At 49.3% G+C, this 17,277-nt stretch overlaps 7 protein-coding genes across 7 annotated transcripts; 4 read left to right on the top strand and 3 right to left on the bottom strand.

Moving 5' to 3' along the window:
* Positions 1-996: 996 nt before the first annotated feature.
* On the top strand, positions 997-1,826 carry N7510_002932 (LamB/YcsF family protein; the record flags this gene model as incomplete). Its single annotated transcript, XM_056974859.1, has 2 exons — positions 997-1,047; positions 1,116-1,826. The coding sequence occupies 2 exons, from the start codon at positions 997-999 to the stop codon at positions 1,824-1,826; spliced, it is 762 nt and encodes a 253-aa protein (XP_056834815.1).
* Positions 1,827-2,391: 565 nt separating this feature from the next.
* N7510_002931 (bifunctional urea carboxylase/allophanate hydrolase) lies at positions 2,392-6,701 on the top strand (the record flags this gene model as incomplete). The annotated part of the gene is made up of 9 exons (XM_056974858.1): positions 2,392-2,462; positions 2,581-2,700; positions 2,759-3,032; positions 3,098-3,818; positions 3,890-5,193; positions 5,247-5,384; positions 5,439-5,887; positions 5,947-6,350; positions 6,430-6,701. The coding sequence occupies 9 exons, from the start codon at positions 2,392-2,394 to the stop codon at positions 6,699-6,701; spliced, it is 3,753 nt and encodes a 1,250-aa protein (XP_056834814.1).
* Positions 6,702-7,672: 971 nt separating this feature from the next.
* N7510_002930 (putative sensor histidine kinase/response regulator) lies at positions 7,673-9,684 on the top strand (the record flags this gene model as incomplete). The annotated part of the gene is made up of 2 exons (XM_056974857.1): positions 7,673-9,140; positions 9,224-9,684. 2 exons carry the CDS (start codon positions 7,673-7,675, stop codon positions 9,682-9,684), a joined length of 1,929 nt encoding a protein of 642 aa, XP_056834813.1.
* Positions 9,685-10,013: 329 nt separating this feature from the next.
* N7510_002929 (uncharacterized protein) lies at positions 10,014-10,247 on the bottom strand (the record flags this gene model as incomplete). Its single annotated transcript, XM_056974856.1, has 1 exon — positions 10,014-10,247. The coding sequence occupies one exon, from the start codon at positions 10,245-10,247 to the stop codon at positions 10,014-10,016; it is 234 nt and encodes a 77-aa protein (XP_056834812.1).
* Positions 10,248-10,507: 260 nt separating this feature from the next.
* Positions 10,508-11,596, top strand: N7510_002928 (bZIP transcription factor; the record flags this gene model as incomplete). The annotated part of the gene is made up of 1 exon (XM_056974855.1): positions 10,508-11,596. One exon carries the CDS (start codon positions 10,508-10,510, stop codon positions 11,594-11,596), a length of 1,089 nt encoding a protein of 362 aa, XP_056834811.1.
* A 133-nt stretch (positions 11,597-11,729) lies between these two features.
* Positions 11,730-13,449, bottom strand: N7510_002927 (MFS transporter; the record flags this gene model as incomplete). The annotated part of the gene is made up of 3 exons (XM_056974854.1): positions 11,730-12,344; positions 12,417-12,992; positions 13,066-13,449. The coding sequence occupies 3 exons, from the start codon at positions 13,447-13,449 to the stop codon at positions 11,730-11,732; spliced, it is 1,575 nt and encodes a 524-aa protein (XP_056834810.1).
* A 1,290-nt stretch (positions 13,450-14,739) lies between these two features.
* Positions 14,740-16,447, bottom strand: N7510_002926 (uncharacterized protein; the record flags this gene model as incomplete). The annotated part of the gene is made up of 3 exons (XM_056974853.1): positions 14,740-15,204; positions 15,264-15,612; positions 15,690-16,447. The coding sequence occupies 3 exons, from the start codon at positions 16,445-16,447 to the stop codon at positions 14,740-14,742; spliced, it is 1,572 nt and encodes a 523-aa protein (XP_056834809.1).
* Between the last annotated feature and the right edge of the window lie 830 nt (positions 16,448-17,277).

Below are 17,277 nucleotides of genomic sequence, written 5' to 3'. Positions count from 1 at the left end.
TGGAGTTTTTAAGCAACGATGTTACGTATATTTTATATGGTGTTATCGAGGGCAGACAACCTTTAAGACACTTAAAAAAGCGAGATCTTGATTAGTACAAATAACTAGTTTAAACGGAGAGGGGCTTAGAAAAGAGAAAAAGGGTTTCAACGCCCAAATATGGGCCAAATATAGCTCTATGCCTTCTCATTTTGAATAAAGCAGAATGCGACTAAATGTTGAACTCGAGGGTGATATAAGACGAATCGATATCAAATGCCTCTATCGCAAATTATTGCCACAAGTGCAATCTAGCACATAGACCCTAGTATACTTAAGAGCATATCTACCTGTTTCAAAATGGATATAGCCTCTGTGATCTTATTTAGTAGCAAGACCTTATAAACCTTATAATCTTCTTATATAGTGGTTTGTAGAAGCTCAATAGAAGTGCTATTACCAAACGTTTGCCTTCGGAAAGTACCTCTTGCGTTGTAAATATCTTTAAGACGTGACTAAAGCAATAGGCTGCTCGTATTTGATTAGGGTGAGGATATTGCGGGGACTTGAGCCAATCTCAGACATATGAAACCTATTTTGAAGGCTACATGACTATAAAATTGCGAGTAGGTAGTTATTTAGCGAACTAGTTACTATGTTAGGTTATAACTAATCCTAGTGATTAGTAAACCATTAACCAAGAAACGTTATATTGATGGTATCGACCACCCCGTGGGGATCAACCATACATCCCAAGATTGTATCCTCTGATGGTTCTGGTAATCGGCTGAACGGAACATATTGCTGCGCCCCGATATGCGATGACATCACCAGTCAAACAGCAGTTGGAGATTGAATTGGAGATAATGATGCTTATCTGGGGTTTCCCCGCTCAGAAGAGCATGTAATTCATCATGCGCCCTTTATCTTGCCACCTTGCCAACGCCTCTCAATCCATTTTGCATCCTTGTCTGAAAAACTGATAGCACCATCCGCTATACGTGAACATCGCTCACCATGGGCCCGATCCAGCAAAAAGCCCTGATCAACTGTGATCTCGGTGAAGCAGTAAGCAACTTCCTTTGAACCCCCCTTTCTGTCCCAGCAGGCAACTCAACTCTTCTTTCTATGTGTAGTACGGCAACTGGGCTTGCGGGCCAGATGAAGATTTACTACCGATGATCGACATTGCAAATGTAGCCTGCGGTTTTCACGGAGGTGATCCCCTTATCATGATGGAGACCGTCCGGCGATGCAAAGCACACAATGTCAAAATCGGGGCCCACCCGGGACTACCTGATCTACAAGGGTTCGGCAGACGTGAGATGAAACTCTCACCAGACGAATTAACCGCTATCACGGTGTACCAAGTCGGCGCTTTGAAGGAATTTCTCGATCGCGAGGGGGTACCGCTGAACCACGTTAAGCCACACGGTGTTTTGTATGGCATGATGTGTAGAGACCTGGAGGTGGCCAAGGCTGTGATGCAGGGGATTCCTAAGGGAGTGCCGGTCTTCGGGCTGAGTGGTACATGCATGGAGCAGGCGGCTCATGAGCTAGGTGTGGACTTTTGGGCGGAAATGTACGGAGATGTCAAGTACGATTCTCGTGGGATGCTGGTTATCGATCGCAAGAAGAAGCCCTGGAATACGGCGGATGTCGAGAAACACGTTCGCCAGCAGCTCGAGGAGCAGTCTGTCACGGCTGTGGATGGATCGACCTTGTCTTTGCCGCTGAAGTCTTACCCGCTGTCCATCTGCTGCCACAGTGATTCTCCGGGTTGTTTGGAGATAGTTGCTACGACACGGAAGATGGCCGACGAATTCAACAAGAAGTATGGCTGGTAGTTCACTATTCTAGAATGAAACGCAATCTACTATAGCAATCTACTATAAAAAGCAGTACGTAGTGTGATCAGGAGTGAGAATCGGGATTAGATTCTATCGCAAAGAGTCCGGGTGTATACAGATTTTACACCAATTTCTTGTTCTCATTCGCGTTCAGTCCTAGCAACAGTATGGAAGGCGAAGGTAAAATGGTGCAGCTCGGAAGCGACGGCATTGGCAAAAGCAAGACCAGAGGCAAAAAAAAAGATCGAGTTGATTCGCGGGAGACACGAGCCGGATGTTCGTTCCCGTCGGTCTCCAACAAATTTACCCCAACTCGCCCTTCCCAAAGCATACAGCTGAAGCGGGGTCATTTTTCCTGCCCCACTGTTTGGAGGATTATAGTTTCTTTGCCGATCATTTCCTAGGTTGCATGACATCATGAGCCAGACTGAGGAGAAGTTTGGTTTGAATGGAGAGAATAAAACATATCCGCTCCGCCGCTTGGATCGGCGGCCGGTGATTAAATACCTTCTGCTGATGCCGGTTCCGTGATTCATGCTTGAACTTCTTTTTGATGGTGACCATGGAATCGCTCAAGAAACTGTTGATTGCCAATCGGGGCGAGATTGCTGTGAGGATCATCCGAACGGCGAAGTAAGTCTGCCAGCGCTTTCCAAATCATCGAACATTATCAACCCAGCACAGCCGAAGAGACACACTATTTGCGTTTCACCTTAGAACTAGGCTCCAGGTATTGACTTCATCAAAATAGGAAACTGAACATCCAAACCATAGCTATATACACCGAGCCCGATGCAGCATCCACTCATGTCCACCTCGCGGACAAAGCAGTCCTACTTCAAGGCCCCCCATCCAAGGCATATCTAGATGGGTATGTCAAATTTTCTATCATCAACGGCCTCATAAGATGAATCGCTGATTTTGCCCAGGGATCAGATCATCGACATCGCCAAGCAGCATCACGCGCAGGCCGTTATACCCGGATATGGGTTCTTGTCTGAGAATGCGGACTTTGCACGATCGGTTGCACAGGCCGGCCTCGTCTTCGCCGGTCCTTCGCCCGAGTGCATCGAGGCATTTGGTCTTAAGCACACTGCGCGGGAGCTAGCTACCAAAGCGGATGTGCCTATTGTTCCTGGCTCAAAAGGACTGGTCCAGAGTGAGAATGAAGCTATTGAAATTGCACAGGAGCTTGGATTCCCAGTAAGCCAAGCTTCGTTCTGTAGGAGGGAAGCTGCTGCACAACGGACGGACTGATCTAGACATAGGTTATGCTGAAAGCCACCGCAGGAGGCGGGGGAATGGGCCTTCTGACCTGCCACTCAGTGCAGGAAGTTCGCCAATCGTTCGCGACAGTCCGTTCGCGCGGCGAAGCACTTTTCAAGAATGCCGGCATATTCATCGAGCGCTATTACCCATACAGCCATCATATCGAAATCCAAGTCTTTGGTAATGGCCAGGGCAAGGCTGTAGCAATCGGTGAGCGCGAGTGTAGCATCCAGCGCCGCCACCAGAAGGTCATTGAAGAATGCCCCAGCCCCTTTGTGACTAAACACAGCGGGCTCCGTGAGAAGCTTTGTCAAGCTTCAGTCCGCCTGGCCGAGTCTATTCGCTACGGCTCCGCAGGTACGATTGAGTTTCTTGTAGATGACGAAACAGGCTCTTTCTTTTTCCTGGAGATGAATACGCGTCTGCAAGTGGAGCATGGCATCACGGAGCTTTGTTACGGCATCGATCTCGTCGACCTGATGTTCAAACAGGCTGCTGCCATGGTCTCAGGAAAAAATGGTCTTGATGCATCGGTGCTGGAGAACTTATCTGTCCATGCCCCTTCCGGTGCAGCTATAGAAGCCCGCGTCTATGCCGAGAATCCGGCTAAGGATTTTGCTCCGTGTCCTGGAACTTTGCAAGATGTCGAATGGAAAGAATTACGGGGTTCCAGGATTGACACATGGGTTTATAGAGGAATTGCCGTCTCTGCAAATTACGGTGCGTCTTCTGCCCATCCCACCTGTGATCCAGCCTACGATGATGATAAGCTAATAGAATTTCCCCGATAGACCCGCTTCTGGCAAAAGTAATGTATCATACGCCGACACGAAAGCAGACAATTGAGGGCATGCAGACCATATTGCGAGAGTCGCGTATCTGTGGCCCGCCAACGAACCTGGAGTTTCTAGCCTGTATTCTGTCAGATGAACGGTTTGTTGCTGGAGATACCGTGACGAAATTTCTGGATGACTTTGATTTCCGCCCCTCAGCAATTGATGTGATTTCTGGTGGCGCATATACCCTGATCGAAGACTGGCCTGGTCGTCCCACACTAGGCAGAGGCTTCTGTCACTCCGGCCCCATGGACCCGTTAGCATTTCGCATTGCCAATGCACTCGTGGGCAATCCTATCGGGACTGAGGCGTTGGAAATCACCCTCAGTGGGCCGGATCTGCGATTCCTGGGTCCAGCTGTGGCCTCCCTTTGTGGCGCGGACATAGATGCCACCCTTGATGGACAGCCCGTTGCGAGATGGTCTCGATTCACTATTACCGCCGGTCAGCGCCTCACTATCGGGAAGGTCACTGGAGGCGGCTGTAGAGCTTACCTTGCTGTGTATGGGGGTTTCTCGAACGTGGCGGAATGGTTTGGCTCCAAATCGACTTCTCCTATGGTTGGCGTTGGTGGATATCAAGGCCGTCAGTTGGCAGCAGGGGATTTGCTGTCTATTTCCCCCGACCCGCCAACTACTTATGGCAATATGTCACTTCCAGATCACCTTATACCCGAGTATCCCAGACACTGGGAACTGCTCTCTATGCCAGGTCCATTTGATGTGGGCTACATCGCCGACGAGAGCATTGACATGCTATTTGAGACAGAATGGAAAGTGTCCCACAACGCCGCCAGAGGCGGCATACGATTGATTGGCCCAAAGCCCAAATTCTCGCGCCCTGATGGCGGGGAAGGGGGTGCACATCCATCCAACTTGATCGAGTATGGTTATGGAATAGGCGCCATCAACTGGACTGGCGATGACCCTGTTATTTTCCCCGTCGACTCTCCAGACCTTGGGGGTTTTATCAGTAGTCACACGATTGTGAAAAGTGATTTTTGGAAAATAGGCCAGCTTCAAGCAGGGGATACTTTGAAATTCAGGGCTGTGTCTTTGGAGGATGCGATATCGTCCCGTCGGCATATGGAATCATTCGTGGATGCTGTTGTACATGCCTGCAATGGGGCTGGTGATTTCGGCGGTGTTGCGCCTCTGAACCGCTCTCTGCCACCCGAGTTGAAAGGAAAATCTCGGGGCACCGGCGTTGTTAATCAGATTCAGGAGCAAGGCAACAGGCCTCTTGTGACGTATAGACAGGTAAGACAGATCTTCACTTTGGTATGGGTTGTTACTCACGATTCCAACCTCAGAATGGAGACGACTACCTTCTGATTGACTATGGCCATGGAGCTTTTGACCTGAATCATCGGTGCAGAGTCACAGCGCTTAAGAAAGTCCTAGTCGAAGCCCATGGAGACATATCTTTCTCCAATGGTCTTGTCGGTATGGTAGGATGTGGAAACTGTAAGAATCTCACCCTGACCTCAAAATTTGAGTTCTAGCCAGCTGAAACCCCGACAGCGCTCATGCTCCATTACAATGGCTTGAGACTCCCGCGTGAGAAGCTTCTCAGCTACCTCCACTCAATCGAATCCGAACTGGGAGACCTTAGCCGAATAAGAATGCCCAGTCGTCTATTTAAGCTCCCCTTGACCTTCGAAAGCAAGAAACAGACAGAAGCCATTACCAGATACATGGAGACGCAACGCCCGTATGCGTCATACTTACCGGATAATATCGACTTCATAGCCAAGAACAACGCGTTCTCGAAGGCTCAGCTTGAGGAGATCTTCTTGACGGCCAATTTCATGGTTATTGCTGTCGGCTTCTTTACGGCGCTTCCTCTTTCTCTTCCCGTCGACCCACGACAACGTATGTGTTGTCCCAAAGCGAACCCGTCGCGGGTGTTCACGCCGGGCGGCTCGGTGTCGTGGGGAGGTAGCTGTATGGCGTATGTTTTTTCTCCGGCCTTTACAAACGTGAAGAGCACATTAATAACAAACGCGCTAGATTATACAACGTCGATTCTCCCGGCGGGTATCAAATGGCAGGGATGACAATCCCAGGCGTCGATATCCTCGGCTCCAAACAAGGCTATGGCGCAAATAAGCCTTGGCTATTTGAAGATTTCGACCAGCTGACCTTCTACCGCGTTTCAGAAGAAGAATATGGGGAACAGCTCGCCCTCTTCAAAAGTGGGCGCTACGAGTATCAATGGGAGGAAACCGAGTTCGATATGGCGGAGCACAACAAACTCCTCAAAGAGACCAAGGATGAAGTGTCTGCCATTAGGGATCGCCAGAGAGAAGCGCAGGCGAAGATGGATCAATTGGAGAATGATCTGATGCAGAAATGGGTAAAGGAGAAGGCTGAGAAGGAGATACCGAGTGATACGATTGAGACTTTGCTACAAGGTAATATCCTATCCTTTTCCCGTCTTACTTCCATCGCATGTTTCTCGCTGGGTGATTCTTGGGCATTGAAGGGGTTCAGCCACTAGAACTGACTTCATTTCCGTAATAATAGATCCCCAGATCATGCCTATCGAAGCACCTCTCAGCGCCAACGTGTGGAAGATTGAGGTGAAAGAGGGTGACAAGCTCGACGAGGACCATCTTGTCGCCATTCTCGAAGCGATGAAGCTTGAGATCAACGTCAGGGCTGAACCATCAGCTGTTGGAGGGACTGTTGACAAGATCCTGGTCAAGCAGGGTGACTCGATCGAGGCAGGGAAGCCAATGTTTCTGATTCGGAAACAAGGATAGCTAGGGCACTGTGGAAGAAAGGGGACTGGGGCAACACAAGCGACGTATGTAAGCCCTCACATATGATTGTCCAGACAGAGAATTGTGGAGACATCCATTGCACAGCTCCTGCTTCAGGTGGAAAGAGTTGGGCGAGGTATGGGTCGAGAATGAACGATTTGTGTGCTCGTTATCGGGATGGTTGATGGAGAGGTTGAGAATATAGAGGATTTTAAGCGGCCTCTACCGTGTAGAGACAAGGGTCCAAAATTTATACTTAGGTCACGAATGCATCTTCGCACTTTTCCTACTCTAGAGCGAAGGGAAATAGCTTATGGATGGGTAAAGAAAAGAGAACGTCCTACGGATCGGCTACCCTTCCACTTATTAATGTCTGAGTCTTTTGTTTCCAGAAACAACCATCTCATATTGAGGAGGTCAGAATTCATTGGGGACGCTCCATTGATAGCATTCATAAGAGGCTGATCGTCTTTCCCAACCGATCTTCTGTCCATATTGTAAATGGCAATTCTGTTCGACATTGTACTGCCAAGGATGAGCATGCAGCTTCCATAGTCATCTAGGGATTTCGGTTTATAGGACTACGTTGAAAGTCAACTTGTAATTTTTATTCATGTAAATATATTCTTTTAGGCGTCTTCGAGGCTCGGCGGATAAACTGGGATGACGTCAAGCCAGCATTGCGTAGTTGGCCGGATGCGGATGCGGCACCGGACACAGCAGCCATCACATTCACTTGCCCCAAATTGCAGCCGTGAGACAGATATTAGCACAGGGCGCTATAGGGCGCTACATCAAAAGCCTTAATTCCCGTCGCTCAATATTTAAGGAATCTGTGAAGCCCTCGATCCATACATCTAAGATTGGGTAAGATATTTTAATCTGTTTCGTTTCCCGACTGAGCTCATTCTTTATCAAACACCAGGGCATATTCCTGGTTTTTTTCTAAGGATTCACACAGAACCAAAGTCATGGATGCAGCTATTCCACTCGATGACAATGTTACGGCCCAGGAGCTCGCTGATATGTTACCGACCGGCATCGTCATCATCAACCACCGAGATGAGCCGGTTTTTGCGAACCAGCGCTTCAGGGAGTTAACAACATGCCACAGCGTTAAATCTTTTGAATGTTGGTCCAAATCAATTCATCCCGAGGACTACGACTTAGTGGCAGATGCCTATTTCGAGGCGTTAAGGTCTAGGAATGCGTTACGCATTGAATATCGCACCCGTGGTCAAATGTCCCTGTGGCGTGCACTCGTTTTGACTCCACTTGATGATACTGACATGCAGCGTCTTCGTTGGGGCAGCAAGGAAGGTTTTATCTGCACTATCGCCGATATCACTTTAGAGAAGACGGCCGAGTTATCACAGAGGAAAATTGCAGATGAAGCGAAAGAACGGAAACAGCAACAGGAACGTTTCATCGACATGATCAGCCATGAGGTCCGGAATCCACTTTCCGCTATATTGCATTGCACAGAGGATATATTGCAGATAGTCCAGAACAGCGGCGGCAATCAAGTTCCTCTGGCAGACATCTCGCTGGCGGCAGAGACCATCAGTCCGTGTGTTGCGCATCAAAAGAAGATTGTGGATGATGTTCTAATCTTTTCGAAACTGGACGCATCAATGGTCACTCTGTCACCAAGAAGTGTACAACCAAGACGGCATCTTGGAAACTCCTTGGCTATTTTTCGGCCTGAGCTTCGGAAACAGGACATCCAATTTGAATACAAACTGGACCATTCCTATACCGAGACCGGAATTGAATGGGTAATGGCCGACCTTGATAGGATGGGCCAGGTACTAATTAATCTGGTGTCGAATGCAATCAAGTTCACTGCCAAATCCGAGGGCACTAGGGAAATAAGGGTTTCCATGGGCGCCTCGCCAGAAAGGCCACCATCCTACCCCCCTAATGTGGTCTTTTTCAACTCCGATGAAGCTGCACTCCGTCTGGACGCTACCACTACGCCCGAGTGGGGTGATGGCCAAGTTGTGTATATTATGGCAGCTGTGAAAGACACTGGAATCGGAATCAGCGAACAAGCACAGAAAAGGCTTTTTGAGCGGTTCAACCAAGCGACTCCCAGGACGCAAAGCGTCTATGGTGGCTCTGGGCTTGGACTCAATGTTAGCAGAAAGCTATGTCATCTGCACGGTGGGGAAGTCGGGGTCAGCGCTAAGGAAGGCGAAGGAAGTACGTTCGGCTTTTTCTTCAAAGTCCGGCGAGCTAGTGCACCCCTTGTTGAAGACTCATCAAGCTACGATGGGTTCCAAATTGAGAAGTTATGTGCCGGGATCCAAGCCTTGAGCAATGAGGCTACCGAGGCTGGTCAACGTACGAAGACACCTGAAATTTCTGAAAGCCCCCCGTTACCCATGTTGAGGAAGTGGCACCAGGTGCTACTAGCGACAGCCGATACAGGCACACGTCAGAGATAGCACATGAAGCTTGCCAAGACCGGTCTTTGGCGAGCGGGCAGAAAAGCCGGAGTCCTGCTCCCAACGAAACAGCTCTGCCAAGGGATCAAGGGTCGCCCAAGCCGGATCGTGTTTATGAGCAGGTTCGGCTGACAACACCCGGCTCTCGGCACATTCTTGTGGTGGAAGACAATGTCATAAACCGACAAATACTTTCGCGCAAGTTGGATACCCTGGGTTTCCGTGTCTCACAAGCCACGAACGGCTATGAAGCCCTGGAGGCGATCCAACGCAATCATTTTGACTGCATCCTTATGGACCAGGAAATGCCCGAAATGGATGGAATCTCGGCGACTAAGGAAATTCGGAGACTTGAAGACAACAGTGCCTCACACGTTCCTATTCTAGGTGTAACTGCAAATGTCAGAGCAGCTCAGCAAACTGAGATGTTGGACGCAGGGATGGACGATATTATCCATAAGCCATACCGGACTAACGGACTCTTCGAGAAGATCAACCAGTTGATGATACTAGCGGAAAATGACAGACGGTGAATTGTCCTTCTGTCTGATAAGCATATATGAGCCAGGCGCGTCAATTAAGCTAATTGACCTTTTGCCATTTCGGATGTCGGCGCCTGTACAAAGAGGGGCAAGTTCAATTTCCTTTTTTTGGGTTTCTAATTGCGAAACGTCCCGTAACGGTACAGCGTGTGTGTTTTTCGTCGCCGAGTGATATGCTGGCTACCACTACTGTAAAGGATGGAAGGAGAAGGGTTGGGTTTACTTGCCAGGGGTCACATGACTGTATTGCTAAACCTAACCGGGGTAGGCGCTATTCACCCTGGCGGACCCACATTCAGCCCGCTGCTGTGGTGTCCCTATCAATTCCCGAAGACAAGAGTACATCGTAGCTCATAGTAAATCAGGTGAGTATCGCCTGCCGTAGGCAGCCCTAATACCTGAAGCAACGCCAGGTCGACTCCAGGGATACCGGACATCGAGATTCGCCAGGACCGAGAGGTGATCGTGAAGGTCGGACCGAATCGTGAAGAGATCCGCGAACCCTCGCCGTGGGAGCTGGTCGAGCGGGCGGTCTCCCTTTCACGTCTCGTCATTAAGCTCCTTTCCTCGCCTCCAAAGCCCAGATTTGGCTCTCTGCTACGAGTGTCGTCTCGTGATAAGCACCGTACTATCAAAGTCCATGTCCACAAGCCAAGGCGCCGGAAGGACGAGTCCTACCCAAGTTTTGATCAACGTGTACAGCTCGAGCGTCACGTTCCCTTTCCATGGATACCCCAGTCACAATCGACTTCAAGAGCCGCAACTACTTTTAACTTTGCAGATCTCCGGATCTCTTAATTGACTGCAACCCAACATGTCTTCAGCAGAGAAGAAACGTCTCCGGGATCGCCGGTCGCAGCAGAATCTCCGCAACAAGAGGTTGCGGCGCGCCACCGAGCTCGAAGAAAAGGTGGCCTATTGCGAGAGACACCATAGCGACCTGGGTGTGCAACGACTTCTCCAGGTCGTCGAAGGCCTCCGGAAGGAAAATGAAACTCTCCTCACTCGCCAGACGAGTCTCAGATCTCTTGTCAAGTCATGGGAGACCGACTTAAACACAGGCGTAGACCACTCAAGTCAGAATGTGCCCTCCTTCTACACGGGACCGCACGGTCGGGAATCGCTACTCCCACCCTTCCACCGCAGCAATGGCTCAAGCTCACCAAACGAGCTTGGCAACTTCGCCGACCATCGCATATCCGATTCAGCAACCCGGCCAACTCCACAAACATACCAATCTCCTGAATCCCTCCCAGCAGAAACAACCCCCCTTTGGACCCAACTCCCACCCCACAACGACGACTTCTCCAGCAGCCGCGCCATAGTCTCCTGCCCATGGTTCGCCTACCCGGAGCAAATAACCCCATGCCCAGATACCCCTGCCTCACCCCTGGATATCCTGTACGGCACAAAAACAAACCCACTGGCAAACATGATTCACACAGCCCTCCAACGACGCCCAATCCGGGATCCAGAAAGACTGGCTATCGGCTGGTTAACCTACCTGATGTCGCGCTGGATCCTCGCGGCCAGTCCGGCCACTTATGAGCGACTTCCGTTCTTCCTGCGCCCTGTGCAGGGCCAGATGCAGATTGCGCATCCGATGGTATTAGATTTCTTGCCGTGGCCGAAGCTGCGACTTAATTTGATTCAGCGATGGCATTTGTATGGAGATGATCGTGATGGATTGTTTGGGATGTTTGCTTGTTGCGTGAAAATTCGGTGGCCATGGGGTGAGCCCATTCTTGAGCGGGATGCACGAAATGAGTTGGAGATTAAGAAGACATTTTATGAGACGTTTATGAGTGAGAGTGGGTGGGGGCTAACGCCGGAGTTTATTGCGCAGTATCCGGATCTCATGACGGGGATTGATATTGCGACTCTTGTGTTTGAGGTAGTATAGGACTGAAGGGAATGACTTTTGATTGTGATCTATTAATGCAGTCTATATGCAATGTTTCTATGTCGTTCATGAAAGGAGAATGCCCCGAGGAAAGAAGACGGGAACACCAGGAACTTGTCAAGCCTCAATAACTTCACGCCTTCTTGTCATCAAGGCTCACGGGCCATTTTTCCCGAATACTCTTGCCCCACTTCGTAAACACAATGGGCAGCGGAACAAACGCCAACGCCACAAACCCAAGCAACGAGTTGCCCCAACCGAGACCTAGGACATCAAACATCCTCGGACCAGCCAGGGGCAGCAACGCACCAACAAGCGACCGGGACGCCGTTAGCGTAGCGTTCGCGGACGCTGCATATGCCGGGTAACAGTCGATGATATAAGTCTGGATCGGCATATAGACACCCATCATGCCGAATCCGAAGGGAAACATTCCGATGATGGGCACAATCCAGAAGACATGTTTGTCGGCGGTCCAGCCATACCAGAAGAAGCTGACTGGTAGGACGCAAGAGAAAAAAATCATCATCGGGAGCCGCATTTCGGGCTCAAATTTCCCGTTGTTCTGCGCTGTGAGCTTCCCAACGATGCGGTCGTTTGTCACCGCGTTGACGGCGACGCCGCCTAGGAAGCCGAGTCCGATGCCTAGGTAGGCCAGTCCGGAAAGTCCGACGGAGAAGCCGTAAACGCTGGTGAAGACGTCGGATATGGTGGTGAAGAAGAGGTACAGAAGACCGTAGACGAGGGACTGGAGAGATTGTTAGTAAATCATTTAGAGAAAGGCCACTTGGTTCGGATCAGGCTGCAAGCTCAAACTCACCATGTAAGTGGCTAGAAGGAAGACAATAGGCGACGTGAAAAATAGGATAAAAGGCCTCTTAAGACTCTTCCCGAGAACCTCTTTAACAGATGCCGGCTCCTTGCCCGTATCGTAAGCACTCGTCAAATCCGTCCGACCAAGCTCCTTGTTCAATTTGTCCGTCTTCCAACGAATAAGAACAACGGCATAGGTCTCCTTGTTGAAAACTTCAACACCGAAAGAAAACGCACCACCGGTAATAAGTAACAGCCAGAAAACCCAGCGCCAGCCAATAGTCTCGCCGATGAACCCACCAGCAATGGGACCAATGACGGGACCAAGCAGGGGTCCCAGGGCCCAGATGGATGTTGCCATGCCGCGCTTCTCGCGGGGGAACATGTCGGCGATGACGCCGGCTCCGAGGGTAATGCAGCCTGAACCGCCGATTCCGGCGAAGAGACGGCAGATGATGAGGGTTTCGATATTTTGGGCCAGGGCGCAGCCGATTTGCCAGACGACGAAGAACCAGTTTGCGGCGCTGAGGACGATGCGGCGGCCGTAGATTTCACTTAGGGGGGCTAGCAAGAGAGGGCCGAACTTCATTACAAAGATTGGTTAGATATGACATTGCATGAATGGAGATCTGTTCGTTGATATGGTTACGGCTTACTGTATATCCGAGAAGATAAATGCTGACACTAAAAGACAGGATTGTCTCATTTGTTTCGCCAAAATCGGCTGCCATGTAGGGAATTGCGGGGGAGAACATGCTCGACGCGAGGGGGGAGATGAGGGTCATGGCGCTGATGAGGGCGAGCAGTGCCCATTTCTTGCCATTGGTAAAATTCTGGGGGTTGTTTGGATCATCTCGGCCGTCCCAGCCGACGATGCCCTGATCAAGGTCTGTTTCAGGAAATTCCGTGGCTGGTACCAATCCCTCGGGGGCTTGCTCTGTTGCTTGCTTTTCAAGATCGGGGGTTTGCAGAGTAATGCCGTCGACTTCATTGAGGGTTGAGACGTTCGAGTCCAACTCATTTGGATTGGGTGGCTCCATGGTGGAGGAAGAATGTTAGAGAATTAGGTGATAGGAAAACAGCCGTCTAGGGGTGTAGAAATAGGAGTGAAAGGAAAAGAGAGTGGAAAGAAAAGTCAAGGAAAAGTCGGCATTAATATGGTTCTGAAGGAAAAGAAAGGAAGAAAGGGAGGAGATAAAGATCAGATATAAACGTGTCGAAGTGGATCGGTTATGATCAACTCGGAATTGGATCCCGAGTGCACTTAATTTATGAACGGAGCAGGCTAGTCTCTGGCCGATATATGCATTAAGAGAGGCACAGTCAATGCATCCAGCCTTGCGGAATTTTATGTCCATGGATAGGCGTTTCATAAGTCATCACAAGTCAAAGGTGGGTCTGGCCAGGCGCAGATCTGGATTAAAGTCAATGTATGACCTTGGAAAAATTCCCCATCCATTGATATATTAAAGTCAAAATTATTGTGAGGCAGGACTTTATCCCATATGTGCCACCATCAGGGCGAAATCAGCAATTCTTCGACGTTTTCAGGAAGGTAGCACAAAAGACATCAATAACAATAGGTAAGAAACCCCCCCCTTAATGGAAGAACTTAATCCTAGTGCCTGCATCCATGTAGTTACTCCATACTGTCGGTGATTCAGCGGCTTGATTACTCATGATAAACACCAATCAGCTATAGTAAAAATGCCAAGACTGTAAACACTGAATCAGCGCCCGACCCATTCGGGTCACCTGACATCTTTTAGCGCCCCACTAGATGAGATGAGCTTCATCTGTTACATTCCCTTCTGTTCGTTTCCATTTGGTCCTATAATCACGTGCGGTATCGTACTTATCTGCCTATTTGTACATATTCAAGACAATAACTTCTCCTCTTGGAATCTCATCCGGTAGCATGTCATGATCATGTTAGCATAGGAAAGAATCCCCTACAGATCATATAGCCTTTCATGTAATATACCAGTCGTTGAAGATTGTACATTGACAAAAGTATTGCTTGAGTCGAATGAAATACACTAAAACCATTGAGTAGAACCTCTGCGAAACAAACAAGACGCCACAGTATCTATAATAATCCAAGTCACTAAAACGACTAAACTCAACATTATACACTAGAATTGTTGCTGCTGACCCTGAATGTTCCAATCAGCAGTCAAACTTTGCGCTTGAGCCATTTCTTCGTCAGTTGGCATGTTGACGACCATTAGGTAGAGTACTTTCTGTATGCGAATGTCAGTGTCAACCAATCCGGCAATTAGGTGTAGAGTGAAAGGACGGTCGTACCGAACTGAAAAGCTTTTTCAAATTTAGACCCCCACGTGCAACAGTGCCAGCACCGGCTTGCTGGTATCGTTGTTGCTCCCCCCGCGCTCATCATAATACCCAAAGTTAGAACCAGCATCCGGCCCAGGGAAATAATTCCGATTGTATGGGTTTTGCTGAGCTGAAGAATATCCAGAAGATCTGGAATAAGGAGCAGGTGGATTACTGCGGTTATTGTAGTCGTTTTTTTGTTGGCCATGATCACCAACAGACTGTGCAGCTAGGCTGACCAGCCCGAGAAGACCACCACCTCGTCCTCCGAGGCCTCGTCCCATAGCGCTCCTGCCACCCATACCGCCCCTCGGGCCAAAGCCACGGCTCTGCTGTTGAGCTCCTCCCATCATGCTTCCGGATAAACCGCTATGCATGGGATGGGTTGGATCGGCGTATTTGGAGAGGAAGTTTGGTTTTCCGCCTTGGGTAAGATGGCTGTTTGGATTCTCAGTGAGCTATTAAAGGCGGGTCAATGAGTGAATCGTCTGAAAGAGGGTGATATATATATACTAACAAATTTAGTCTGCGCCCTCCGATCCATATAATCATCAACGAACAGCTTGCCGCGCTCCATCTTTTTCTTGAATCCCCTTTGCTCGTCCCTTGTTGCAGTAGCGAGAAAGTCAAGACCCGGGAAGATGAGTTCTGCAGTCTGTATAGACTCCATTCCATTGGTCACGCCGTTGGAAGACTGAAATTTGTGGGACATTCTCCCCTGACTGTCCATCGTGTTTTGAATGGTTGCGTTGACGTCGACGTTGGTGCGGGCATCAAAGGATGTGGGGTCCCATGTCATTACGAGGCAGTAGAGGCCGCGGGGACGGAAAAATTCATTGTTGAGTCTGTCGAGAGCTTTGTTTTGTCTAGTACATAGTGAAAATGTCAGCATGATTTCTCATCCTTTGGTGCGACAGAACTATAGGAAGGTGATTGATCTAACCGGTACCGACTCTGCGCCTCAATCGCAACATCCGTAGCAACCATGATCGCCATCGAAATCGCAGTCGAAATCGCAAAGGGCAGCGGGGAAGCCGCAATCGACGCCAAATTAATAGCGTTAATCCACGGATTCGCGAGACTGGCTTCATTGAGCGTCTCGATAAAATCGAACCAGGCCTCTTGGTCAATATCCACGTTTTGCAGATCTGGCGCGTACGCGCGTATAAACCCACGCTTCTTATCTTTCGGACGCCGTTGGGGTATAGCAACCGGGTACGTGAGTTTGGACACGAGATGCACGCCGTCTGGCGATGATGGTGATGACGATGATGATGCATGAGGAGGATGGCGTTGAAGAAAGGCGCCAATGACTTTGTCAGGGTTAGCGACTCCTTTTTTGCTTTTGTGAGGCTCAGAGCCTCCAACTATGACGTCTTGTGCTTCGTCGAGTTGCCATGAGCGCTCGACTTCTTCCTGAGCAGTGGTGGAGTCGGCTGCGCCATTTCCCTTCTTCTCGTCAAGAGTCCTATTTTGCTCTTCTAGAGGGTATTCTGTATATGGTGGGGGGGACGGAGAGACAGAGTGCGATGTTTCTTCTTGTTCTTGTTGATGCTGCCGCTGCTGCCGCTGCTGCCCTTGTTCCCGCTCTTTTCTGGCTGCTTTTTGCGCTTTTTTGTATGCGTGCACTTCCGTTGCGAAGCCAATACCCGAAGTGACTCCTTTAACCAGTCTGTCAAGGGGGTGTTGTGATCGATTCATGTTGGATTTGATATAGTTCAAAGTTCTTTGGTAGGTATGGATAAAGAATTGGGATTGGGGGTTTCATGGATTCTGCTGCCTTTTTGTAACAATCAAACAAGAAAGCCCAGCCCCCAAGCTGGATCGCCAGAGGCTACTATTATGAGCTAGATACTTGGATGCCTAACTACATAGCCCCTCTCGATGCATGATCTCGCAATGCAGTCTGTTTTTGTATGGAAACAATCAATTGTACAAGGGCCCAATGCATGCGGAGATTCAAAGCTCATTGGTGATGAAACAAAAACTTTAATTTTCATGGCTTAACTACACTAAGCCATATTGAGTAACCAGGTCGGTCTGATGAAACGCCAGCTGCGCCTCTCTTCATCTAACTACGTACCAATAGATCATTATCCAGTCTTGCTTATCAGGATCTACAGCTTCTCTGTGGCGCAGCCATGGTTAGTTCCGATCAAGTTCTGAATATTGAGTCAGTCGAAGTTCTGTACCGTTCTACGGCTGATTTCTGCCCCTGTCCTATCGTCTATTGGTGTGCTTCGACCCATCAAATCATGTGATCCATTGGGAAAGCTCGTCGGGCGCGCCCTAGATTGGGACAGAACGAAGCCTGGAGACCCTCTGAAAACTCCTCTGTGGAGACTTCCACAAGAACTGATTTACATTATTCCGAATAACCTACCCTATTCAGATATGATCAAGTTCATCTCCACTAGTAAACAGGTACTGAGCTAGAGAGACCCGTTCTTTCGACCCTTGCTAGCCAGTAACTGTGGGATTTTTGTTTATTTCCCCAGTATCTCAGAGGATTTTTAACTAGACAGTTGCAG

Source organism: Penicillium lagena, assembly GCF_028827675.1.
Source record: "Penicillium lagena strain IBT 129212 chromosome Unknown utg000002l_segment0_segment0, whole genome shotgun sequence".
In the NCBI taxonomy this organism is placed as follows: Eukaryota; Fungi; Ascomycota; class Eurotiomycetes; order Eurotiales; family Aspergillaceae; genus Penicillium; species Penicillium lagena.
The sequence above is the reverse complement of the archived record's forward strand: the minus strand, read 5'-3'. Positions and strand labels throughout refer to the sequence as shown.